This window comes from Vanessa tameamea, chromosome 10 (assembly GCF_037043105.1).
Source record: "Vanessa tameamea isolate UH-Manoa-2023 chromosome 10, ilVanTame1 primary haplotype, whole genome shotgun sequence".
In the NCBI taxonomy this organism is placed as follows: domain Eukaryota; kingdom Metazoa; phylum Arthropoda; class Insecta; order Lepidoptera; family Nymphalidae; genus Vanessa; species Vanessa tameamea.
Window position 1 is genome coordinate 1,616,582 of NC_087318.1, and position 27,282 is coordinate 1,643,863.

At 30.1% G+C, this 27,282-nt stretch overlaps 2 protein-coding genes across 2 annotated transcripts; one reads left to right on the plus strand and one right to left on the minus strand.

The window, feature by feature from the left end:
• Positions 1 to 1,932: 1,932 nt before the first annotated feature.
• Positions 1,933 to 15,579, plus strand: LOC113395961 (putative fatty acyl-CoA reductase CG5065). The gene is made up of 11 exons (XM_026633710.2): positions 1,933 to 2,001; positions 8,499 to 8,603; positions 9,798 to 9,914; positions 10,736 to 10,858; positions 11,233 to 11,358; positions 11,902 to 12,046; positions 12,378 to 12,479; positions 13,258 to 13,444; positions 13,894 to 14,000; positions 14,418 to 14,547; positions 15,114 to 15,579. Exons 2-11 carry the CDS (start codon positions 8,529 to 8,531, stop codon positions 15,334 to 15,336), a joined length of 1,335 nt encoding a protein of 444 aa, XP_026489495.2. The 5' UTR covers positions 1,933 to 2,001; positions 8,499 to 8,528; the 3' UTR covers positions 15,337 to 15,579.
• A 3,064-nt stretch (positions 15,580 to 18,643) lies between these two features.
• On the minus strand, positions 18,644 to 25,399 carry LOC113395960 (putative fatty acyl-CoA reductase CG5065). The gene is made up of 11 exons (XM_026633708.2): positions 25,308 to 25,399; positions 22,676 to 22,781; positions 22,395 to 22,511; positions 21,963 to 22,085; positions 21,672 to 21,797; positions 21,179 to 21,332; positions 20,432 to 20,533; positions 20,154 to 20,340; positions 19,566 to 19,672; positions 19,293 to 19,422; positions 18,644 to 18,967 (listed from the first exon to the last, which is right to left on the minus strand). The coding sequence occupies exons 2-11, from the start codon at positions 22,766 to 22,768 to the stop codon at positions 18,742 to 18,744; spliced, it is 1,365 nt and encodes a 454-aa protein (XP_026489493.2). The 5' UTR covers positions 22,769 to 22,781; positions 25,308 to 25,399; the 3' UTR covers positions 18,644 to 18,741.
• Positions 25,400 to 27,282: the final 1,883 nt, after the last annotated feature.

Below are 27,282 nucleotides of genomic sequence, written 5' to 3' on the forward strand. Positions count from 1 at the left end.
TTTTTCTGGTTCTAGAACAAATTAATATAGCCATTCAAACATTTATATTCACTAAAAAAGCGCGCTTTTCCACGTAAATTAAATTATGTGCGTATTAATCATATATATTTAAGAAATATAATTTATCATTTTTTTGCTGTCTGTACTCTTAGTCTAAGATATTTTATAAGCACGAGTGTCAGTAATTTATTTACGCCATAATAATTTAATATCCAAGGACGCGTCATCGTGATTTAACAGATCTACACTCTATTCCAACCATAAAAGGAGAAAAGCTAAATAAACAACATTTGACAGCAAATTGACGCGATATCCTTGATCGAGAGCTTGATTGATGATATTCACTACGGATTAGCGACTAAATGACGTTTTGAAAATCGACGAAACTTGGTGGAAAAATGGTTATGAGTTGTTAAGTGTATTAGTATTGTATTATAAATAAAGATAAATTAGTTATAAGCTCTTACTAGTTCATAATATAGCCGAGTTATTAGCAAATCGCATGAAATACGTAAAATGTTTGTTTATCTTTATTCCTACTTTGATTGGAATAGTTTATATAAAGATTACTACGTTCGATAAAATTACAGACACCAAAATTGACAGTTATCAATGACGTCGTAACTATCGTACAATGAACTACAACAAACATGACATTTTACTACCAATCGTAAATATTTCCTTAACAAATTTTATAGCAGCATTCATTAAAATGCAAATTTCTTAACGAACATTATCGAGATAAATTATTCTGTCAATAAATCCTTAATTTGGTATCAACGGATTCCGATCTCCATTTTTAATTGTGACTGTGTGGGTTTAAAATATCTGTGGGTTTAAGTAATGGGGCTAGTACAGTAAAAGTTCTAGATCATTATCACTATAATTCCGGAAATTAGACTATTAAATTTATTTAATATATATTTATAATAATATTTTTATGTTTTTAACATTTTTTTTTTGTAAGGACCTTGTGTATCTTCGTTTATGATTCCTTCTAGAACAGAAGTTAGTTCCTACAGAATAGCTAGCTTGTTAAGGTTTCTGGGATAATTTAATAAGTATTCAATAGAAAGAGTAAAGGAAAAATATTTCAGTAGAACCTATTCATAAATAACTTAAAGAAAAATATAAACAATTACTTCAATAAACTATCAAAATTACACTTTAACAAAAATTACTAACTCAACGACGATGATGACCCCTGACCGATTTCGACAACGGAAGTTACACAGAACATTATATAGTGCATAAATGTTTGAGCAAACATAGGCACATAGTATTCTCTAGTTCTCATAATCCGATGGGATACGACCGAGAAGAATCCAGACATAAGACCATCAGCTTTGGCTGTTTTCTGACACATGGGAGTGTACGTTTCACATACATTACATTAGCAGCCTGTAAATTTCCCACTACTGGGCCTCCTCTCCCTTTGAGGAGAAGGTTTGGAGCATATTCGACCACGCTACTCCAGAGCGGGTTGGTGGAATACACATGTGGCAGAATTTCGTTGAAATTAGACACATGCAGGTTTCCTCGCGATGTTTTCCTTCACCGCCGAGCTCGAGATGAATTATAAACACCAATTAAGCACATGAAAATTCAGCCTGGGTTTGAACCCGAAATCATCGGTTAAGATGTCGTCGTTCTAACCACTGGGCCATCTCGGTTCTCCTGGGCCATCTCGGCTCTCTACGTGTACGTTTCAACTTGTAAAATTTTGCAATTTAAAATCTGGGGTTAGAACCCAGGACCTCGCATGTACGGTATGATATCTAACCACTAGACGATCAGGGCAATCAATTAATTAAATTAATTTATAACACTATCATAAAAAATAATCACAAAACATCCTTTATCGGATTATATGTTTTATCACTGCATATTCCAAATAATCTTAACTTATGTCTCTAATGTTTTTTTTTAAATATCGCCCCGTTAGGTTTAACTTCACTCCGTGTCAAACCGTAAGAGGCTCTGCACCTAAATAACTAACGGGTGAGAAACATTTTTCCTTTACATAAAACATAATACACTTCAACCAAATCAGCTTATCGATTCAATAAGTTTTATTCATAAATAATTATAATTATTTCAAGCCGGTATATAATTAATAATTATATTAATTATAATCTTAATTTTATTTGTTTGTATACATCATTTGTTATACGTGTGAATGAAAAAAATGATCACAGATGAACTTATAGATTCAGTGCTGAATTCCATTAATTATATTCGTGAAAAAATGGCCTCCGTTTTAAATGTTATCCGTATTTGAGTGTGAAATTAAAGTGGACATAAGTAATGAAGTGGAATAGTGTTGTATATAAATAATATATATTTATCAGCATGGCAGGGAAGATATTTATATGTCGGAGGAGCAGGATGCCGAACAGTTGGGTTCGGGGATTGATCCGACATTTGGAAGACTATGTAAGCGTGCAATGGAGATATGCACAAAATAAAACGTATTTAATAACGTCTAATCACTGTATTGATTCAATAATCGTACACCATAATAATATCAAATGATTACAATAATTCATCTCGATTAAGAGCAAATGGATTTGCAAGCAACCATCGCATTCGAGTAGCTTGTCAAAACTTAACTCGCGTTGCCATGACACTTAGAACTCTATTCGGGGTGATCCGCTCTTAAAAGTAAATCAGCCATCAAACATTATTGCCAACTACACGATTCATTAATTATCCATATCAACAACCAAAGTAACCGTGTCCCGTTATATATATATGTGTAAATCTATGGTTTGCTTATTTTTTCTCCTTTGATTGGAACAGATTTTAGTGTTTTGTTACCTTATCTGCCTTGTTGGTCTAGTGCTTAGCTTTTGAGGCTGCAGGGCTCAAGATAATTGGTTCACATTCCAGGTTGAGATTATTTTTTATATTTTTCTGTTAAGACATTTTCAATACTAGGTCGTAATTGAATATTTAGTAATGTTTCATCCCCGTTAATATGTCGTGAATCAAGAAACAGAAACATGTTTAAAGTACCCGTCACATGTGACATACATCTTTCGCGTAAAGGAAATTTTGGAAACGCCAAAAGATTTTTGATAAAAGATTCACAGCAACACGATAGTATATATAAATTTATATAAATGAATTATATATAAAAATTAAAGATCATTAATGATTTTTTTGGAGATTCTTTTACATTTCTAATCAATTGCAAACCTTGAAATTATTTATTTTATTTATTTATTTATTGGAAAAGTTACACCATCAACATATCACTAAGCAATTAATATCTGTTGGGTAACATACAAAATGATACGTCTTTAAAGGTGTTAATTTATATTTATAATGATGTTAATAATACGGTTTAAGTAAGTCGATTTTTATACGTTGACTTCGAACCTTTTTCTAAATATCGTGTACAAAACTGAAAAATCATTGAACTGTTATCAAAGACGCGGCAACATTTTACTCAAAGGGGGTTGAAAAAAAAAACAATGACAACATGATGATCTCATTAAATCATGGAGAATCAAATGTTACTTTGGTATCATTTGGATTATAGCTATATTATCAGAATGAATACCGATATCAAAATCAATTTGCATTGCAATTGTGATTTACGAAAATAATTGTGATTATGGCAATTATGATAATACTGCAAGCGTGTCAGATAGCTGCTTTCACGTGGACGACGTCCTTATTCCAAAATCAACATCAATCGTAGAAGAGTTTTATTTTCAATTAAATATTAGATTAATTTTAGCACAGTTCACGATAACTATTATTATCCTGAGCCGAGATGGCCCAGTGGTTAGAACGCGCGCATCCTAACCGATAATTTCGGGTTCAAACCCACTGAATTTTCATGTGCATGTGCAACATCGTGAGGAAACCTGCATGTGTCTAATTTCAACGAAATTTTGTCACATGTGTATTCCACCAAACCGCATTGGAGCGGCGTAGTGGAATATGCTCCAAACCTTCTCCTCAAAGGGAGTAGAGGCCCAGTAGTGGGAAATTTACAGACTGCTAATGTAATAAATGTAATTATTATCTTAACATACAAAAATAAATACCTTTTCTATACTTTTTCATACCATATATAACGAGTATGTTGTACGAAAAAGGGCCAGCGTCCGACAGCAGTGTGATTTTTGACAGGTATTAAGTTTTTGTATAAACATACTGTTATATGGTACCGAGTGCCATTTATTTGGTACTTCGTGCTATTAGATAGAACGTATATTTGTTTTATTACGCTATTTCATGGCATATCGAGTTTCGATCCTACCAAATAATTTTTATTTAAAATTGATTCGAGACGTGCATAAGACCAATTGAAATAGATAGAATCGTGGTGTCGGGACTTATTTCTTAAACATTTAAAATACCGTTATAGCTTGTATATGACAGTAAAATTTAAATTATTATTGAATTGGTTGGTTAACTAGACAAAAATATTCGTAAGTAAATTAAAATAATATTCAGGTAAGAAGTTTTCACGAGAAATCAAAAATAAAAAGTACTCATTATGATATACAAGAGAATATCCTCTAGAATATACTGAGACGATAAACTTAATCTTATCTTATTAAATAATGCAATTATTTACGTCAATGGATGTATACGTATATCAAGTTGACTCTTTATAATTAATTTTAATCGTCAAGCAACCACTATTACAGAATATTAATTCTACCGAGAAGAACCTCAAAGAAACTCAATAGTTAACTTCTCTTTTTAACATATATATATATATATCTTACTAAAAATAACGAACAAACACCTTCGATGAATGATCAAAATTTTAAATTTAATCTATTAATAATACGACTAGTGACGCGCCCAAGCTTGGCACGTAATTAAAACACATATTTTTGGTGACACAAAAAATAGATCTTGTGATATCTTCTAGAGATATTCTGTTTTAAGAGTTTTATTTCGACTCGTCAGCTAAAAATTTTGTTAGCTCTAATTAATATGCGTGACGTAAATATAATTCATACCCCAAAGCACTCAGGAATAACGTAGGTTACTACCAGCGAAATTATTAGAATTTTTGCCATTGGATCATTAGTTAAGGAGACCCCCGAAATTCAAACAAACAAATTGAACCTCTATATAAAATTTGTATAGATATTAATAATCTAAATTGTCTTTAATCTGTCGTTCTCACCAAAAAAGATGTCAGGTCGATATAGTTCCTCTTTGCAACACAAAATATGTAATTTCAAATGTAATCGTGAGAAAGTCATGCAACATATTTACCAACTGTGTATCTAATCATAAATGTATTATAAATATGTTAAGTTCTGATCATTGTGGACAGTTGGCTTCATTTAATTCGCAAATAAAAAATAATGTTAATGATTTAAAACAGACGTTTGTTCCAATCAATTTGTATCGAAATGAGAAGTTCAGAAGTAATATCAAGGCAAAGCTCTCATATTTACAATTAAATGATAATTCTAATGAGCTTTATAACAATTTTTTTAAATTAATTAAAACAGAATTTAATGCCATATTTACTTCGAAGACAGTCAATTCTAGGAATTTTCTTAGATTTAATGATTGGGCGACTGTCGGAATTCACAAGAGTAGGCAGAGGTTGTATGAACTTTATAGTGAAAGATCATACAACCGGTCTTTTTCATTTATCAGTTATGTTAGTGCCTACTCTAAACTATTCAAACTTGTATGTCATACAGCTAAATCATTGCATATAAAAAAAATTATTATATATTCAAAAAAAAAATATCCCGCTGAGTTTGTTTCGCCGGTTCTTCTCAGGTCCGAGGTGTTAAATTCCGAACCGGTGGTAGATTTTTGACTATCAATAAGCAAGTGTAAACACTTCTATATTGAATAAAGATTTTTGACTTTGACTTTGAACCACTTGGCTTCGTAGAAAGCCCCAGCTTTCTTGACATATTAGTTCCCAAGGTTGGTGGCGCGTTGGCAATTTGAGAAACTTACAATGTTTCTTACAGTACTAATGTCTATGGGCCATGGTCGAGTCCACCTACCGATATGACATAAAAACAAGATATTTTACAGTTTCAATAATATGAAAATAAATAATGAGCGAAATGACCTCGTGACATAAATCTTTCCACAATGACAAATCGGACAAGTTTGTCATAAATGATTACATTATATGACACATGTATCTATTAACGTGATAAGAGTAAATAACGGTCACTAGTTCTGTCAGACTAAATTCTTCTCTTCGGAGAGATTTCTTATCTTCTTTGGGGAGAACAAGAAGGAAGAAAGATTTGGAACGTTTTAAGATGTTCCTCTACTAGTGACTTGATATAAATGTAATTAGATATAATATATGTACAGGACATAGGTATATATATTATATCTTATTGCAATGCAACACCTTCTATCTTTATAATGTATATTTAGTCCAAGCTAATAATAATACGAAAAAAAATAAAATTATCGTCACAAGTGACGTTAATCTTTTAATGTGATCGTTTCGTAAGAAATTTCTAATCAAAGATAATTTCAAGGCTGTCTTCTCTATATGACTTTTTTTTCAAACGTTACGAACGTTAAACAACTCTCTGAATTACAGATAATTTTTTTTTGGAACGAATTTCTTTTACGTTTGAGTAAGCTGAGAGAAATCGTCACGTAAGGGAAATTATGTGTTATACGTAAGCGTTAAGCGTTATCCAGCCCCGGTTTTTCTATCTTTTTCTTTCTTTTTATCTGTTTATATTATATACAGTGTAATATAATATTATTGAAGTAAGAAAAATATTTCTTGTCATTAAATTATTCAATTTCAAGTCTCAGTTGTAGATAATTTATTTCATAGTGTCTGTATATATAACTTAATACGTTATATATGGCGGAAGTAACTTAATTCCAACTGGGTCTCCCATGATTAATTTATGTTTAAGGTGAAGGTTTGTAACAACAATACGTATAAAGTATTACAATATACCATAACGGTCGATCCTTAAGTCAACGCGGCCTACGACCAAGGCTGTCATCTTAACATCACAGTAATAAATTATATACATTTGTATGTTCTTCTAATCTATATATATATATATATATATATATATACTTATATACTATATATAAATCTGTAGAGTATATCTGTATAGTCAATTTTTTTGTCGAAGTTCGGCATATTTGTTTTATGACTCACTGACATCAGTTTTACCATTTTTGTAATTTTTGTCTGTGTATCTGTATGTCCCGCTATAACTAAAGAACGGTTGAACCAATCTTTATAAAAATTGGTATACAGTAAGAACATGAGATTGCGCAAATGATAGACTATATATAATGCCGGTAAGCCTCATGGCAGCTATAACAAAAATTTTAATCATTAATATTGTACTTTTTCTTAAAAAAATTAAGAAGCAGTATTCAACTGTTTTAGGTAGATGTGTGCGTGTGTGTGTGTGTATGTGTGTGTAAGTGCGTTTTGCGATTCAATAGGTTATGTATAAATGTCATTTTATCTATTGTTATTTGTTTAAAAATAAAATGTAGTAATATAAAAAGGTAAAAGAGATTATAGGGCTTCCGACTTCGAAAATATTGAACGAGTTGAGGCGGAGTCAGAGGCCGATTAAGTTTGCCGCGAAAATTCAATTTATTTTTTTAATTCGGTGTTCCTGTAATTAATTTTATTATTTTCACTATTAATTATTATTTTATTATATTATATGTTCAATAAATATATTCAAAATATAAAAAGTATGGCTTCCGTTAATAATAATAATAAATAATAATTCTTTTCTTTTTTTCTTTATTATGCATGAGTGTAAATAAATAAAGAAAAATAATAATTATAAATAAATTTTAAAACGCCCAGCGACGCAGGCGGCTAAAAGCTAGTCAGATGATAAATATAGAATAGGTAGTACTTTGTAGATTCAACTGTCGGATAAGAAAATTATAACGTTAATTTTTTCCAAATTGAACTTGAAGGTCAGTGTTAAATAAAAGTGTGCATAACAGTGTTAAAAGTGTGCATATATTTGTGTTACTGTGTTAAAATATAATCTAGAATTAATTTAATTCTAGATTGTATTTTTTAATCAGGTCATCAATGCTATGCATATCAACTAATTGTAGCAATAATATAGGAAAAACATTTTTTTAATTCTTACCTCCATTATTTTTCGATATTCCTGCTATTAACTATTTTTTGTTAAATGATGTTTGAGCTGTAGTAATAAAAAAAAAAAAAAAATTTAAGAAGATATTTAAAAAGAACTCAGCTTGTAATTTTTTGGATACGCATGAACTAGGATACTCATTGAATGCGTAGTTTTTGAGGTTGAAGAAGATTATTTATTACAAAAAAAAGTAATACGACCAGAACCTTTCAAATGCTTAGTTAGATTTCATAGTTTCACGGTATACGATAGAAACACAAAAATTTGACGTTTTTAAAATTTTTCAAATTTAGTACTGTAGGTCGGTTTTGATACGATATTTTTCATAAACATAAACGATTAATCAAGTTCTATTTTCAGACGCCGAAGGCATCTTAACGAGTCTTCAAAATGTACAAAACGGTCGCAGAATGCTACGAAGGGCAATCTGTTTTTCTGACTGGAGGCACCGGTTTTCTAGGAAAGGTAACTGTTATTCTCAACTTTTATTTCATAATAATTACTTTATCATCATGTAGTTTTACAATACAATACAAAATGTACATCAAATAGGAAGAAACAGCAATGCAATCAGAAAAGGATGATGCGAATGGAATTCTTACTCAAACATCAATCACTTCCGACCAACGTATTCGTATATAAGACAGACAGTTTACTTAAATGTAAGCGGCTATGAACTGTACCCTATACATTAAAAAGGCTTAGTAGAAAAACCCTTACGTCGATAAAACAGATAAAAAAATACTTAAGTCTTATAGTTTCTACCCAAACTGTATTAAGTCCCTGTTTGTGAATAAACTGTGTTAGTGAAAGATAAGTCAGTAATACTAAAGAAGAAACGAAAAAAATATTTTAAATTCTTTGATACAGAACTGTTTACGAATTCTTCTCTATATTCTGAAACATATATGTGTAAATATTTATCAGAATAAAATATTTAAATTAATCGAATGATGTAAAACTTAAAAACTCGAAGCATCTATTACTGATGTTATAAGGAATAATTGCTATTAGTTAATTCGGTCAATGTAAGTGGTTCTATTTTTTTAGACTATAAATATAAAAATTCTAGAAATTTGCGACATTTTAACCACTATGCCTATACATAGATAGTTACGTATTTTTGGCGAAAACTTTTTTGTTTATTTGTGTATTTTTATGTTTATTATTGTATTGTATTAAATAGTGGAGCTGAGATGGCCCAGTGGTTAGAACGCGTGCATCTTAACCGATGATTTCGGGTTCAACCCAGGCAGGCACCACTGAATTTTCATGTGCTTAATTTGTGTTTATAATTCATCTCGTGCTCGGTGGTGAAGGAAAACATCGCGAGGAAACCTGCATGTGTCTAATTTCAACGAAATTCTGCCACATGTGTATTCCACCAACCCGCTTTGGAGTAGCGTGGTCGAATATACTCCAAACCTTCAAACTCAAAGGGAGAGGAGGCCTTGGCCCAGCAGTGGGAAATTAACAGGCTGGTAATGTATTAAATAGTGTTCCAAAATTAGACCATCTCAATTTAACTAATATTGGACATTGTTAGTTGCAATTGATTTATTTCAGACAAATTTTGATGTCGATGTTTTTTTAACATGTCACATATATTAAAAACGATAATTCAATAAAATATTTATATGTATTGATTGCATGTTTTAGGTGATCTTAGAAAAATTACTATACAGTTGTCCTGGATTAGACAAAGTTTACGTAATGGTCCGAGACAAGAAAAACACGGTTGCGCAGCAAAGAATCCAGAAGATTCTGGAACAGCCGGTACGTTGATAATATTTTTTTGGTTTCTATTAATATTATTTAAATCATTATTTGGCGCGAACTTAAAAAAAAAATCCTTAAAATTGTATTTTAATATTCAATGTGCGTCCGAACCTGTGCCAATATTCTTGCAGTTCAAAGCCGGCTTTTCATTAAATAATATGATACATTATTTAATCAAAGGCGGGCTCGTCGTATTCCACGAACAGGGGTGAAATTTCAAAACATCTACTTTTCAGGAGTTCTTTACATGAAAACATTTTTTTATAAGTAACAATATCTTTATACGTAAACGTTACTTACATTTAGACAAAAAATGACTCATTATTATTTCAAACCGTATTTTTTAATAAAATACTAGAATATAAAAAAAAATACAAATTGGTAAAATACATATTGATCCGGCGTCGATGATCTTAGATTGATGCAATAAAAAAAACATTTGGAATTTTAAAACATCTTCTCAGGAAGGTCATTACTGTTGTGACGGAAATATTTGAACAATTAAGACTTAATAATTATTTTTATACACATATTATTAACTAAAAATAAATAATATGTTGTCCTCTCATCAATTGCCGTCAAACCGGCGAAGACTGATTAACTCCTTATTTCCCCTCTCAAGACGCTCTCTTAAAGAGAGTTGAAGACTCAGAATTCTGGCTTTGGTCGGCGTTATCTTCTAGGAATAAAGCCTCGTCGACTCATTTCTGTAATAGTATATACTATATTGTCCCTTAGTAAATGGCTGGATTTATTAATACTCTAAATAAGTTAGCTTAAATATCTGTATTTTTTTTAAATTGTTTCTTCAATTTCAGATTTTCTCGAGATTAAGAGATGAAAATCCCAAAGCCTTTGACAAAATTGTTCCAATCGTGGGCGACATCTCCGAACTTAAACTCGGACTCAACGCTCAGGATGAAGAACTTCTAACTAGTAAGGTATGTAATGAAAATAATATATTTTCAAAAACAAGACAGAATCGCTGCGATTGGCATACAATAATGCCTATTAAATTTACTTTTATATCTAAGTTTTAGTACCAGCAATGCTGTATTCTAAGACCTGCGAATTTTTATCTCAATTGTATAATCGTGTGATTATAAGGATAACTTTGAGAAATATTATTCATTTAAAATACTCTTATATTAAAGGCCTTAAACTCACAATACTAAGCAATTTGTATCGTTATACATGCTGAGTTGTTTATAATATTTGTAAAAATATAAGTATGCATTGTGGGGTCAACTATTTTGAGGTCATTCAACGAAGAACATTCAAAGTGATCTGGGGAACTTAAATTTTACGGTTTTAGGTTTCGATAGTATACCACGTTGCTGCAACAATCAAGTTCAACGAACCATTAGAAGTTGCTATGAACATTAACGTGGCCGGTACCAAAAGGGTAATCGAACTCAGTCATCGCATGAAGAATATTAAGGTTAGTTTAAAATAATATGAAAACAGTTCATTCGATTCTCTATTTTCTAAGACGTATACTGGTTCGCCAAAATTATTTATATTTGATTTTATTGTAACTTTAGTTTTCACAAATTTTTGTTTAACTTCATCGGTTATTGTGTCTGAATCTAGTCTTGCGATTGATTTTTTTTAAATAGTTTGTATTACTAATGAAGATTGGAACATTTTGCTCATACTTTAAATATTTTAATTTTAAAATAATGTTTTACTATATATTTTTTTCTAACGAAATTTATTTTGAACATTGTATTTTCAATTTTTTATTTCAATTTAATAGTTCTCAGTATCAACTAATTTTAATCATTAGTAAATTAAGGAGTATATACTCTTTTTCTTTTTTAATTTTTCTTTCAATTAGGATGTTTAATTTTAAATCTTATTTCAGTCCAATTAACATAATATTTAGATATATATTTACAAAAATATCTTAAGTCTTCAATATTTATTTATTGTGTAAAATTTGGAATATTTTTACGATTATAAAAATCTTGTGTCTTTTTAGGCCTTTGTTTACGTTTCAACTGCTTATTCGAATTCAGACAGAGATGTTATAGAGGAAGTCATATATCCAGCGCCAGCTTCTTTGAACGAACTGAAAAAGTTACTAGAGATTGGACTAACTGAAGAACAAGTAAAGAATCTTATAGGTGAAATATTACTTAAACTATATCTTAAACATATAAATAACCGGGTAACGTCAATGGTTGTTTGTCATAAAATTAAATCTACGCACACATAGATATGACACGGTTCGAAATATTATATATATAGCCACATATTCACACTGAAACACACACAAACACACACGCAAGGTTTTAAATAATCCTTGTATAAGAATGAAGTAAATTCTGACACATAATTCACACCCGTTCAAAAGTCAGAGTTGCATTACTAAGATATATAAAAATGAGGTTAACGATAAAGTTTTTATACACGATTACGAAATTATTAATATTACTGTAACTATTATCCCCATAGGTAACAGACCCAATACGTATACATTCACAAAAGCGATTGCGGAGAACCTGATAGCTGACAATAGTGACCGCATACCATCTGTGATAATCCGACCATCTGTAGGTGAGTGTAATATCATTATATAGATATAATTCTTCTGTACGTGAGTATTTCATTAAACTTCTTCTAACAGCTAGTCGGTATGATAATTCTTTTAAAAGTGTAATTCATCTTCGTCATGGAGATTTCTCTCGGTACTAAGATTTTAAAAAACATATTTAAAAAGTTTAATATTTCGAAGGGAAGTAGTTAATTTAATTCAAATGTATATTCTGTTTTGATGTCGATTAATTATAACAGATTTTGAATGGACAGGTCAGAAAAAGTCACACAAAAATTAGTTCCTAAAGTGTTTACTGTAATTATTTTATCTTTGTGTTATCATGTATTGTTATTATTTACCGAGCGATTATAATTATTAATATTGTTGACGTTAAAATGCGTCTATGTTTACTCGTACGATTAACGGCTAGTTTATTTTTACCATATAACTAAAAAGATAAAATTATTACCGCTTACGAAATATCGTTGTAATTTTCGTTAATTAATTTCAATTGTGTAATTTGGTGTCGATACAACAATTGCTTAATTAGACCAAGGCTTAGGACCTAGACCGCATTAGATATATCACGTTGCTAAATATATTATTAAAAGAACAAATAATTTTATTTAATTCGAAGACAAAGTTTAAGTATTGTTTTACTTCAAGAGTTTTATCAGTATCATTAAAATGTAGCCACATGTTATTTGCGTTGGATAAATCGTTGAATTAGGTGTGAAGACTTGCGTATCTTTTTTTTTTTTATTTTTTTGATTTTCTTTTCAACTCTGAATGTTGCAGTATCTTCCAGCAAAACGGAGCCTCTTGTTGGATGGATTGACAACTGGTTTGGAGCGTCCGCCCTCATTACTACAATCTCTAAGGGCTTGAACCGTGTTATCCTCGCTCATCCTTCAAATTGTCTTGATCTCATACCAGTTGATTATGTTTCAAATTTAATAATTGTTGCTGCTACGAAATGTAAAAGGTACTTCAGTGATTTGTCATTCATTTTTCAACTTCTGGGTATGTCAACATCAGATATAAACAGGCCTCAATTATGGTGACATGGTTCAAAGTGTACACGATCAAACATAGTTAGAAACCGTAACTATTGAATGTTACCCAGCGAGTGGGCTTGATCAAACTAGTACAAATTTTAAAATTGTGTTCTTTAATTGCATCTATTTGTAAATATCCTGTCGATATTATAACATATTTGCATATAATGAGTGTAATGTATTTATTATATAGAGCTGACGCAACCTTCAAATCATAGGATTTGTTTTGATTTGACGTCATAGCACACATGAAAATTCAGACAGTGTTTGTGTCTTATTATTCAGTGAACACGATTAAATAATTTAAATTTATTCGTTTGTTATAATCACAGTATGTTTTCTTTATTTTTTGAGGATTTAAATGTATTCTTTGCAGGTCAAAAGATGTCGCAGTATACAATTGCAGTTCGAGTGCAGAAAATCCAATAAAAGTGAAACGTTTGAGTGAACTTATCATTGAAGATGCTTACAAGAATAAATGTTGTAAGTAATTAATTATTACCTTTATTTTGTAGTTTAAATAAGTATTATCTATTCATCCTTTCATCAAATTGGTATTGAAAAGTTAACGTAGATACACAATATATATTCATAGGTATATGTTGAGTTTAAAGTGAGTAGGTACTTATCTTCTTGCGTGGTAAACACATAGATCGTACCTACATATTGGTGAGTAGATAAAGTAAGTTGATAATTAAGTTCTAGAAGAATTACGCAATTATTATTTTTTACTTTTTGTGCATATTAATTTATTTCGTACAGGTCTTTTCTCTTTATTTTAATTAGACAAATATTCGATACAATAATTGTATAAAGAAGAATGAATAACCACAGTATTGGCTGTGGTCAACTCTCCACGAGGCGATCCATTAACCAGATTGATATTTTTAACTGTTTTAGATGATGTACCATTGCCATTCGTGTACTTCACGCAGAATAAAATGCTGGTATTCCTTATAACGCTGATACTGCAAACGATACCGGCCTATATAGGAGACATAATTTTATTGTTAATAGGAAAAAAAGCCAGGTAATAAAAATAAACAAATATTAATTCTACACAACAATTAAATTTAATTATAGCCTTACAAAGCCATACTAACAAATGAGCTCACATGAGGATATCCTCGTGAGGATATCACCATATGGTGATTTCAAACTGAGGCAAGCACCACAGAATTTTCATATGCTTAAATTAATTATATGAATCTCGTACTCGGTGGCGAAGGGAAACTTCGTTAGAAACCTGCATGTCTTGGATAAATACATTTGTAACGATGCTTATTGTGTCAACCCCCGTGAGAGTGGCGTGGAGGTATAGGCTACAAGTCTTCTCTTTAATTTTTTCATTCACAGACAATTCCTTTTTACCAATAATTAAATATTCAATATTCACTGTAGGACCATCCTTTGTAACATATTTTGTTGAACGTCTAAACTAAAATATTTTACTAAGTAAGCATACAAAATTTAGATATGGAATAATTACGAACAACTTAGCCACAAAAACTACTCGTTATTTCGGTTTAAAGCTATCGATATGTTCTATATATTTTCCTGTAATATATATATATATTTTTTTTATTTTATTCATAGATTCATAAAAATCCAAGCCAAAGTATCGTTGGTCCGAAATACATTGGAATATTTCTCATCAAATAATTGGATCATAAAGGCGTCAAAGACGAGAGCTTTAGCGCAGTCTCTCTCACCAATCGACAAAGAAACATTCCCTTGCGACCCGGCAGATATTGTGTGGGACGAATACATTCCAACTTACTGTGCGGGTATAAGAAAATTTTTATTACCAAAGACGTAATAAAATTATGATTCGTTTAATTCTCCGACTAATAAAAATATTTATAAGTATTTAACATAATAGAGCAAAAGTGGTATACAAAAAGAACAATTTGCTTTTCTATTTATTATATTTAGAAAGATAAATAAATAATAAATGAGCTATTTAATGTCGATTGTCTTATGGAAGAACCCCACTTACCTATGTACTAGCAATATATAATTACAACGCAATGACTTGCGAGAGGATTAGCGGAAAAGAAAATGAATACTCCAGAAAAAAAATGGAAAGGCAAAGAAATGACGAGCACACATACACACTTAAGTAAATAACTAAATGTATATTTATGCTAAAAAAAAATCAAATCACAGTGACAAAAATTAGGTCCATGCAAACTTTATATATGACACGTCAACTACTTTCATTAGCCTTTCAGTTAACAGCCTAGCCATTTTATTAACGTCCTATACACCAGCCTGATTGAAATTCAGCCAATACATCTTCCGTTCACAGAATAGAATATGTAATGCTAGTAAATAATAATTTAGTTATATACAATATCATAAATTAAACTTTTGGCATATTTTGTTATGTGGAAATTGAGTTTATGTCAGGCAAATTTAACGGTATAATTTATTAAAAAGGCTAGGCTGGTAATTGAATGGCTAATTAATCTGCGAGATGTATATAATTGTTCTATACCTATGACGATGAATAATTTTGTCTATGCTTGAGGGTGCTTGAGGGACCCCCTGAATGGTTTAAGTTGGACCCAGCAGGTAGCGCTGCCATCGGGTCCAGGGTGTTTTTTTAAAAAAATGAAGTCGGGACGGGCCTCTATTTATTTAAGAAACTTAATTTAGTTATATATGTATATGATGATGTTGTATATATAAATGTTAAATTGTCATCATAATTAATTTAAACTTATTTTATTTTATTTATTTAAGTTTCTCGGTTTAAGTGTATTTATTCCTTTTATTGTGATATACAATTTAAAGTGGAGTTATTTTGGATAATTTAATAAATTACTATAATCTATTTTTATTTATTTTTATTTATATACCTACACTTACCATAAACCTCCCATAAATAATAACATGTTTCTATGTATCGAATATGAAAGATGATTTAGTATAGACTTAAAGTCAATAATCCAAATGATCCCAAAGAAGATAGAAAAGAAAAACTACCTGTAAATATATACTAATATTTATATTTTAAGCTTTTCTGTAATATTTCTCAGTACTTGACATTTAGAAGTGCATACTTAAAGAAAAAGTGTTATTGTTTTGCGCAATATTAATTTCGCTCATAACTTTACCGTTTTATTTTAAGCTTACATTAGTACTTATGAAAATTACCTAAAAATAACTTATAAGACAGAAATTGAAACAATAAAAGCGCCGCACCTTAAGTATCCCTAATCCCATCCAGTGATTACTGAAATAATAATAGCTTAATTGAATAATAACAACTTATAATTTTTTCCTTCTCTGATTTGGAAGATATAGCTTAGCCTTAACTTAGCTTAGTACAAAAGGGGAAGTGTTTTTCTATACAATTAGTCTCAGTGTTTTTGTTATATATTACAATTAAAAGCGCTATAAATTATTCTATTTTATTTAACAAGTCATAATAAAAGCCCTTGAGAAGTAATTTAAGAAAATTTATGTTTTATTTTTACAAAACTTTTTAATACAATACGACATCTGAATTTTGAATACTCAGTTTATTTACATATATACGAAGTCATGCTATACTAAAAATGGACCTTTTCTATCTTTGGTATATATAAAAGACTAAAAAATATTTGTGATATTATATTGAAAACTGATGATGAACAAATCCTAATCCTATATTGCTGATTACGTATCAGTTATTAAAATAATTTGCAAGAAATTATATATTTTCATATTCCCAAACACGAAATGCATAGTATTTACTTTACCTAATATTATTTCAGTGATATTAATGTAAATTGGAAAAAAATATCTTAAAATATTACTTTAGTATTAAAACTTCAACGGAATCTTCTTGTATCGGTAAGAGAATGAGGCGGATCCGTGCATGTACTATATGAAAAGTTACACAATTTACGATTTTTTATTAAGTTCAATTTGTTTTTTTTTATATATATATTTTGTGTTAATCAATGCGTTCGCCTATTGGAAATTGATTCTCAATCTAATCATTCTGTAAATATGTAATTACGTTTTGTAAGCAATTTAAAGTCATCTTGTAAAATTGAACGTAGGACTTCGTAACAAACGTAGGAAACCACAGTTTCGGAATGTAAATTGTAAAAACACAATTTGAGATTTTAAAAACTCTAATTCCTCGCTTTCTTTTAGTATTGATATATTTTTTTCTATTATATTATTAAAATAATAAAATTGTATAAAAATATAATATTAAGAATTCAGAGGTGGTTAATAAATTGGTATGACTTAGTGAACCTCTTTTAATTTGCGATTTATAACTTTATGGTTTATATTGTATAAAGAAATGCTTAAAATTGGGATCATATCAAATGTAAAATAGGGTAAGAGTTATGATTCATTTGTTCATAAATATCGTATCTCAACTATTGAGACTAAAAAGGTTTGTAACATACTAATTATTGAACCTCATAATATATATGTCGAGGAACGAGCAACGCCATTTGCTAATACGATCAAGAACTATGCCTCGGTGTTGCTAGTTAACAAATTCTCGATATCAAAATGTCAAGTGGACAATTTGTTGGAATCGATTTTGCGAAACGGCAACACTGCATTTTAGATGGAGCTGTCATTCATTCATTTGTTATTACCGATTTGATTCCGTAAATAAGATATTGAGAAGTCCGTTAACGGGTTTATTTGAGCACCGAGTAATGGAGGAAGAGCGATCTGAGCCCGAACGTGCGGAGGATGCGACATATAAATTATAAAAAATAAGTAGAAAAGGGGAAAAAAAACATTATTGGTATATAATAGCACTATTATTTAAATTTATTTATTTTTGTTCAATACAAAACACTTTAAATCTAAAAGGCATTTACATATGTGTACATTTAACTAGTTCTTTCACGCGGTTTTCCATCGATATCGATACTTGCAAGGTCAAAGCCATACATACATACCATTTTTACAATAAGACTTATAATAATTAATATTTTCACATTAACATTATTGCTTATAAGGTATGTGACACACCAAATGTACAAATATTCTCGTAAATAAAGTTATTTTTTATAAAAAAAGAAAATATTTTTCAAATCGGACTAGTAAGTCCTGAGATTAGCATTCAAACAGACGCACTCTTCAGACATATAATAATGAAGAACTATTAAGTTAAAATATTTACACTTAAAGACTATTTAATACTAAAATTTTTTACTTTAAACATTTATACTAACTAGACTTTAAACTAAACTAAGTTTTAACTACTACGATTAATTAGGTATTTGTTGACGCCATTGAAGTACGTTGCCATATATTCTTCCCAGTTGATATCACGTGGGTTGCAAGGGAATTTCTTCTTATCTTGCTCATTTAAAGTTCCTATCAATTCCTGCGCCCGCGACGCTTTCATTGCCCAGCAACGAGATGAGAAGTATTTGAGCGTAGCAACACATAGCTCTAGTTTCTTAAGCATTTTTATGTACCTGTTTAATAGAAATTATAAGTTTTTATAACTGTGCATGTAGCTTTTTAGAATTAATCATTAATTTCGTGGAATTCAGTTATATCTAAATTTGTCTATATCTGTTTTAGTTATTATATTATGTAGAATGATAAGGGCTCTTGCGGGCTAAGGGATAAGCTTTCATTTGTTTATGTTTCATCTCAAGAGTGGTAAACGAAAATTTCGTGAGGAAATCTAAATTCGAATGCAATTCTGCCAATTCTACCGCATTGATGAAATAACGTCCGAGACCCTCGTAAACAATTATGATATAAAACAAAACCAAATTGAAACAAAAAAAATACCTGATAGGTTTTCCACTGAGGTATAAAAGTAAGTCCCCTAAATAGGCTGGTATAGTTTGAAAAATGAATGCTAATAGAAACAGCAGCCAATTGGATGTTGTGAATATCAGTCCCGGGAAGGGTAATTCATCTAAAAAAAAAAAACAATATTTTAAACATCGAACGCCAACGGGCATGTGAAACATTTTAAATAATTTAAGGCATTCTATTTTTAATCTTTACATAGCTAAATAGTGCCAATATTTTTTCACAGAGATAGTTCGATGTACTTACTGAAGTTGTGTTTTGAACTTTCTTTCAAATAATTGATCTTAGCATCGAGCACTGTGAGAGGATTATCGGCAGTTGAACATGAATGGTATATCGACAGCACCTTTGACCTGAATCAACGGAAAAAAAAAAATTATACGGAACTCTAACAATATTATGGAGAGTATTTTCAAAGTTTTTCTAAATACAAGATAGACATCGCACAAATACTGGCAAGATATAAGGCACGATAGAAACAAATCACAAATACTTATTATAGATATGAAATCAAAACATTTCTTATTCAAGTTGACTCATAAAAATACTTTTGAATCGTCATGTTTCAATGCTGAATTAAATATAAATCTACCACCGGTTCGGAAAGTAGATTCTACCAATATAATCTTGTATTGAGTAATAAGCCTTATTTATCTATTTTTTGACATGAGCTTCAAATTTTTAAAGGGCAAAGTTAAAAAAAACTTTTGTATAGTATTATTATTATATATGCCACGCATACACCAGAGATTAGATAACGACGGTGAAGAGGGACAGTAACGACATAATTCACAACAAAACTCTTTGATAATATTAAATTTTTATTTTAAGTACCTGTTCTGTCTAGCAGCGGCTATTATTGTCATGTTGACGACATAATCCACGGGAATGATCTCGAAGGTAAATTCATTTTCGCCGTACAATCCTCTGACCCAACCTTTAGCCAATAAAGTTAAGATTGGCGTGGGACCCATCCAGTTTGCTATCCATCCCTTTGCGGGCTCATCTTTAATTGGTGTTACTGTAATAAATACATATCTTTAGTTGATACTAGACCCTATTATTCTTTGCAATTATAAGAAGAGTTGGTGTTACTTAAAACAACTACTTACCTACGGATGGACGTATCATGACGGTGGGTAGAGATCCACGTTTTTCAGCAACGATGTTCTCCGCTAATGCTTTTGTGAAAGTATATGTATTTGGACGGCCACCTATAAAAACGATATTTTGAAATAACTCATATTAAAAGATTTAACACTTTAGTATACCAGATGTAAAACAGATGCAAAAAGTATAAAACAAATCCCAAAAATTGACTGATAATATATTTCAAAGCTAGACTCTTACAAAAGTAATCGATAATGACATTTTTAGTTCCCTCCTAATTTTAATTTTGGGTAGCAAATGGTTGACCTCATATCTAGGTTTATACTTGTCTTCGTAAGTTATGTTTGATAGGTTCATTAATTAATAATTTCTGCGAAATAATCTCCTAAAGTTTCAGGTAACAAAAATTGTTGGAAGTGATTTTTTTAGTAAACCAAGGTTATTGTTACAATTTTTGGAAACATACTAACATTTTTGTCGCAATAATTATTGTATTTAATCAATTGCTATATATTAATGTGATATTTAATCGTAAAACGTATCAAAAACGTCTTCTCTCCCTAAGAGAAATTGAAAACTTTTCTGTAGACAAACTTTCGTGACAAGTTTCTGTGATGAGCTCGAATTGTCGACAAAATCTAATACGTAAATAGTTAGGTAATGGTTCATGACTTTTTTAAGAAACTAAAAAGTCATATCCAAATATTTTTCCAACTTAGTAAACTAAGTAAATAAATATATATAATTACATAAAACTTCGGGGCTAAATGTCTCCTTCGGATCATTTTCCTCAATCATCCTGTAGACTTCGTCCATATGCTTCGGACTAGGGTATAACTTTTCAACGATTGTCTTCCTCTCGTGATCGGTATTTGAAAATATTGTTGACATGTAGACGAAGACCTGGAATTCATGGCCAATTAGCTTTCTACTTCCGCGTAGGTTTTATGAGCATTTCGTAAAGTAAACAACCGCTTAACGTCACATTGCTCGAGTAAGACCCCCCTTAAGCGCGTGACAATTCACCTTAGGTGAATTCATTATAAATTAGTTCCAAACCTTCTACTCAAAAGAGGGAGGCAGCGTTAGCCCAGAAATGCGACATTATTTATTTTTTACAGACTAAGATATTGTGTCTCTTGTCTATATAACTACACTGGTTCACTATTCAAACTAAAATACGTAATTTATTGTATACATGTAGTAGAAAGAGTAAATATAGAGAATAATTTAAGTACGTACTTCTATATTTTTCATATTTTGACAAAGTTTAATGACTTCTTCAGTGCCTCCGACGTTAATTTTCACAGCCACCGATAGCGGTTCGTTGAACTTTATAGTGGCTGCTAGATGAAACACCACTGATACCTAAAAAATATTTAAAAATAGAACAAATTTGACATTAATATTAAAGTTCAAAAAACCACACAGGCGCATTTTAATGCCCACGCTACATACTTACAAACATGACCTATTAAATAGTATGCAACTTATAAACAAAAAAGAATCTGATAATAAAAAAAAAATACGTACCTCATCGTACAATATTTGCAGATCTTGCGTACTAATACCCAGGTTCAACTCGGTTAAATCTCCAATAACTGGTATTATTTTCTTTAAATTTTCTGGTTTATCAGTTTTAAGCCTTTCGAAAATCTACAAAAAAAAAAAAACAAAAACGTTTGAAACAAAACATTTGTCAATTTGTTACCAATCAATGATTTTATCGATAGATCGTTTTTAAAATCGATTCGAAAATTTTATAAATGGAATACGTTCGAATCGAAAGGAAAAAATAGATTATTAATTAAATTAAAAATAGAATAGTATGATATTTTCATATATAAAGACTAATATGACACTAGTTGTCGGTCGCAGCTTCGCTGATCGCTGTTCGCTGGAATTCCGTCGATTCAGATCAGTCAAAGTTACTTTCACATTTATACTAGTATAGGTAATACTTACAGGGCTATTGACAAGGTTCTTAACTCTCTCTGCGGGAGACACGCCTTTCTTTTCTCGTACGAGAATGTAAAGGTTGCCGATATCTGGACATCCATATAATAACTTCTCTATTAGAACCTTAAAAATTAAAACAAAAATAATAAATAACTTTAGCAATGATAAAATTTTGAAAATTGAATTTTATTTTAAATACATTTTATTGAAAATTATGATTGACTAATTCTGTACCGTTTCATATTAATATTATATAGAAAAAAAAATATTGTTAATATTAAACATACAATTCCGAGGAATCCAGTGCCTCCAGTTATGAAGATAGATCTTCCGGCGTAAAAATCGGAAATTGGTACGTATTTATCTGTTTTCATGATCATTGCGATGGCTTTTCTAAAACAATGATATAAACATTATTATTGAAATTATTTTATTATTGTTATTATTAATACGTATACATTCAAAGCTATTGTTTATATTCTTTTAATATAAAGAAGGGAAATAGACTCACACATAGATGTGAACAAAATAAAATTGACAGAATTTAATCCATTTTTGAACTTATTGCAAAATAAACACAATGTATTACATTTGTAATTTTTTATATATATTATAGAGTACACATATTCTATATACTAGTAGTTTGATTAATAGTTTGTTAATAAAAAAACAATCAGTACCTACTTAATAAAAGCAAATAATAATGATAAATAATTTCAGAGAATCAGTATTAATCCCGAAAGTCGCGTGAAATACTCTTAACACTTTTATAGTTTGCATCTATATGAAATACAGTTGGATCTTGAAATAAAAGTGCGAAAATATTGACCCCAAATTATCAAAATAATGTCTAATTAATTTTAGCAGAGAATGAATGAATATGCCGTAGGTAACAAATGTAGCAAAAATTCGTCGCATATTTCAAATTATAACTTTCCGTTTGCAGTCGTAAACACTCGTATATTAAATTATTAATGCAAAAAATATTTATGGACACTATTAATAATGTACTGTTATTTAACAGAGACCGGCTTTCGAATCTACGAGATCATAGAAAAAGTAATCTTGCATCCGTTTCCATTTGCGTTCGAATTTTTAATTGTCTACGTAAATTATTCTGATATATTATTAAAAAAAAAATCTTCGCCCTTCTAGGGTAATTAGCTTACGTAATTATCACATCGATTAACGATTGCATTATGTCATTTCAATATTTATCGTCTCCAACCGCTGTATATAGACCGATTATTCCGATAAAGAATATACGATTACAAAATTCTGAACAATATATATTTTTGTTACATCATATTTCAATGTTATATGTCAATGAAATTGTTAATATTTTAAATTAATTAAAAGTTGAGGTTGAGCGTCTAATTCCGAAAAACCTTTCGATAGGTAAATTTCCTTCCCTGCACGGTATGAAAACATATGTACAAATGTATTAAGTACATAACTAATAAAGTTCTAAGCCTGCGTGACATATTAACAGTTCCACCGTTAAGATCTTTGTGTCAATTGGATTGACGTATATCTGACAATAATTGCTTCACTAATTAAATTAAATTTTCTAGCGTTGGATTAATACAAATCGATCAAGATAAAAATCAACTGACACACAAGTTTTCCCGCTAACATCAGAACTATCAATATAGCTACAGATAAAGTCAATATCACGTGTCAATCTAATAATAAGACAATAAGACTAATTAAGTCCAATGTGTCCAATAATATTTTGATTTACACTGTAACAATTAACACACACATATATTTAAAAAATATTTAATTTAAATATTATGATGGATACTCGATATACGACAAAATTGACATCACTCATAATTATTAGCCTCTAATAATTAATATATATTTTTACTAATTGTGATTTAATTTAAAAAACTTGCAACTCGCCATCTTATATTTGTTTGCGTATAATATGTTTACAAATAAAAATAATTAAATGTCTAAGCTTTCGTGACGTGTATTGGCTACTTGGCTACTTATGAACACGACTAACGCAACTCTGTCGAAATAAAAAATAAATAAATATGCTTATTAAATTAAAAAAAAAAAACACAATGTTATTTAGACGTCTTTGGTCTTATTGCAAAGTATATTTTTTATAACAATAGGGTTATAATATATTGGTATATTATAATATTGTCTTCGATTTTCAACTTTCAACCGAATATTATAACTTAGTTTAAGCTAAGCTTGTTGCATATTTTAACAACAAGTTAGAGACACTTATCAAGTGATGCATCTAATAGATTTGTTTGTTGTATGATTTGTTCAATACAGCGTCAAATATATTCTAACAAAAGGTAGATGAGCCAGATATACTGATTATAAATAGAACTATAATCTATCTGTAATTCCTTGTATGAGTTTTATTTTCAATAGAAAGTTTAAAGACTAAATTTCTCACGACTCTAAATGCCTTTACACTTTATAAATTAGTATTTGTCGAAGAAATAATATGTAAAACTTTCATGAACGTAGGAACGAATTTGACTTTATATGTTAAATTAAAAAATCTTAGATAATTAAAGTATGTTAGAAATGTAAAAAAAAATTTTTTTTTTTTTTTACATTTCACAGAATATTATTAAACTTATAAACATTTCACAAATATATATTACCTAGATGTTATTAAAATGAATGTTTAAGCTTTCGTGCGGTACTTGCGGTACGGTGCGGTATTGGTTGGCTACTTATGAACACGACTGACGCAACTCTGTCGAAACGAAATTAAATAAAAATAGGCTTGAGAAAAACAAAAAGAATACGCTGGAAGTTATATAATATTATGAATTGTCAATATTTGAACTTCCAAAAATAGACATAATAACGTCGACTTTCTAATAAAAGTCAAAAAACTAAAACAATTATCGAAATATTTAAATTAAATAAAATCCTTACCAAATATATAATTAAAACCAAGAGCACTGTTTCCCTTTACACGGTTAAATATTTGAAACTGTATCACCACGATAATACAACGATTAACGACAATTTTGTTCTAGCGTCCTATTTATTATAGAGCGAATTTCTTTGATAAACTATTATCTTCTACATGAAACTTATCTTTGTCAATCATCTTTTAAATTTAGATGATGTTTTTGATTACAGTGTAGTGAACTATACAACGTCCGTCATATCCACGTCTTGTTTTGTTTACAAAGTACATATTACAGGTGCCATCAGAAACAAAAGTGTCTGAATATACTATTTCTAGTCAGCCTATCGGCATACTGCTGGTCATAGACTTTTCACAAGTTACGCAAAAGGTCCTGGTTCTCAACCTTTGAGTTCATCGGTCCTCCTGCTTCAATCCGCATTTTTACTCTTAGAATCTGCTCCAACATTCATTGGTCCAATGGCATAGGAGAATCCACTGCCATTTCAGTTAATTATATTTGTTAGCTATGCGAGTATCTTCAGTGTTTTCTTCATAATCATTTTTTATTTATTCTTCAAAGAGTATGAGTGATTTTTTTACGTTTCGATACTGTTTGCCATGAAAGGTATGACAAAGGTAGGAATCTTATAGATTCTGTGATTATGACGAGAACTCCGACTAATCGAAGGTTATATTGTTTCGTATGTTCCAAGGTGAAGGTGAAGGTGATGTAGTCAAATAACCTATCTGCATAATTGAATAGCGTTCATGTTGAATTTGAACAGTTATTGATGGCCTTATGCAAAGTGGTTGATTGTACGTTTTGCCCATTTTTATATGTGCAAAACAGTACATTGGAATTTGTAGTACAGTACTAATCAAAACCTAAACATACTTATTTAAGGCTCATAAAAGCACTTTTGAAACTTCAATTGAATGTTAAGCTACCACTAGTTCGAAATGTAGATTCTATTGAGATGAACAGGCACAATTAAATTTATATGTCCAGCCTAGAAATCAACATATACAAAGTCCACGCTTTTTTATAATTACTATAATCTTGTATTAAATAATATGCCTTATTTATCAATGTATTTTTTTTGACATGAGCTTACATTTTTTTGATAGCTCAAGTTAATAATAACTATGGAATCTTATTAAAGAAACAGATACCTTGCCCAGGAAGGATGTATTAAATTTATAAAAATCTAGGTGTTACTATTTTATCAATCCTCGTGTCTATACAAACCTGATCCTTTTTGTCAAAAATAACTAAATTATTATCTATATAAATCATATTGTTGTAAACATAGCTTGAAGTAACTGCGAATATAACGACTTTTTGCGGGATAAAAATGGTTTCAATACCTGTAGCATTACCCAAAGCAAAATGCCGTAAGACATAATACTTTTAAGGTAACCAAAGTATTCATCAGTTGTCTAACTTTTCTAACCGCAGATGCTGCGGAGCTGCATCTCCGTGTCAGGGATGAAAAATGAAGATTCCACTGAACTTATGAATCTAAAGTGATTCTTAGAAATAATGTACTGACAATGTACATTTAGAACACAATTGTTCAATGTTAGCTGATCATTCTTATCTATAATTTTGCTTTCTTATATCAGGTAAGGCTAACAATACGCAACTTGTCTTTTCGAAATTTTGAAACCAACTTTGCATTAGCGATTGCATTATTTACGTCCTCATAATTAGCTTATTCTAGTATAAATAGGAATGAGGTATCATTAGCCAGTAATACAGTATAAAAAATACCTTGAACGTAAAAAGGAGGACCATTTTTATATAACAAAAATAAAAAAGGACCCAAACTTGATCCTTGTGGAATACCCATTTTTATAACAGATCAAAAAGACTTTATTCCATTGATAGACATCAGTTCAATTATACAAGTATAAAGCAATGAGATCATGAGCTTTACCATAATACTTTATTTTTTTACCTTGTATAAAAGCGTTTCGTCCTCGACACAATCA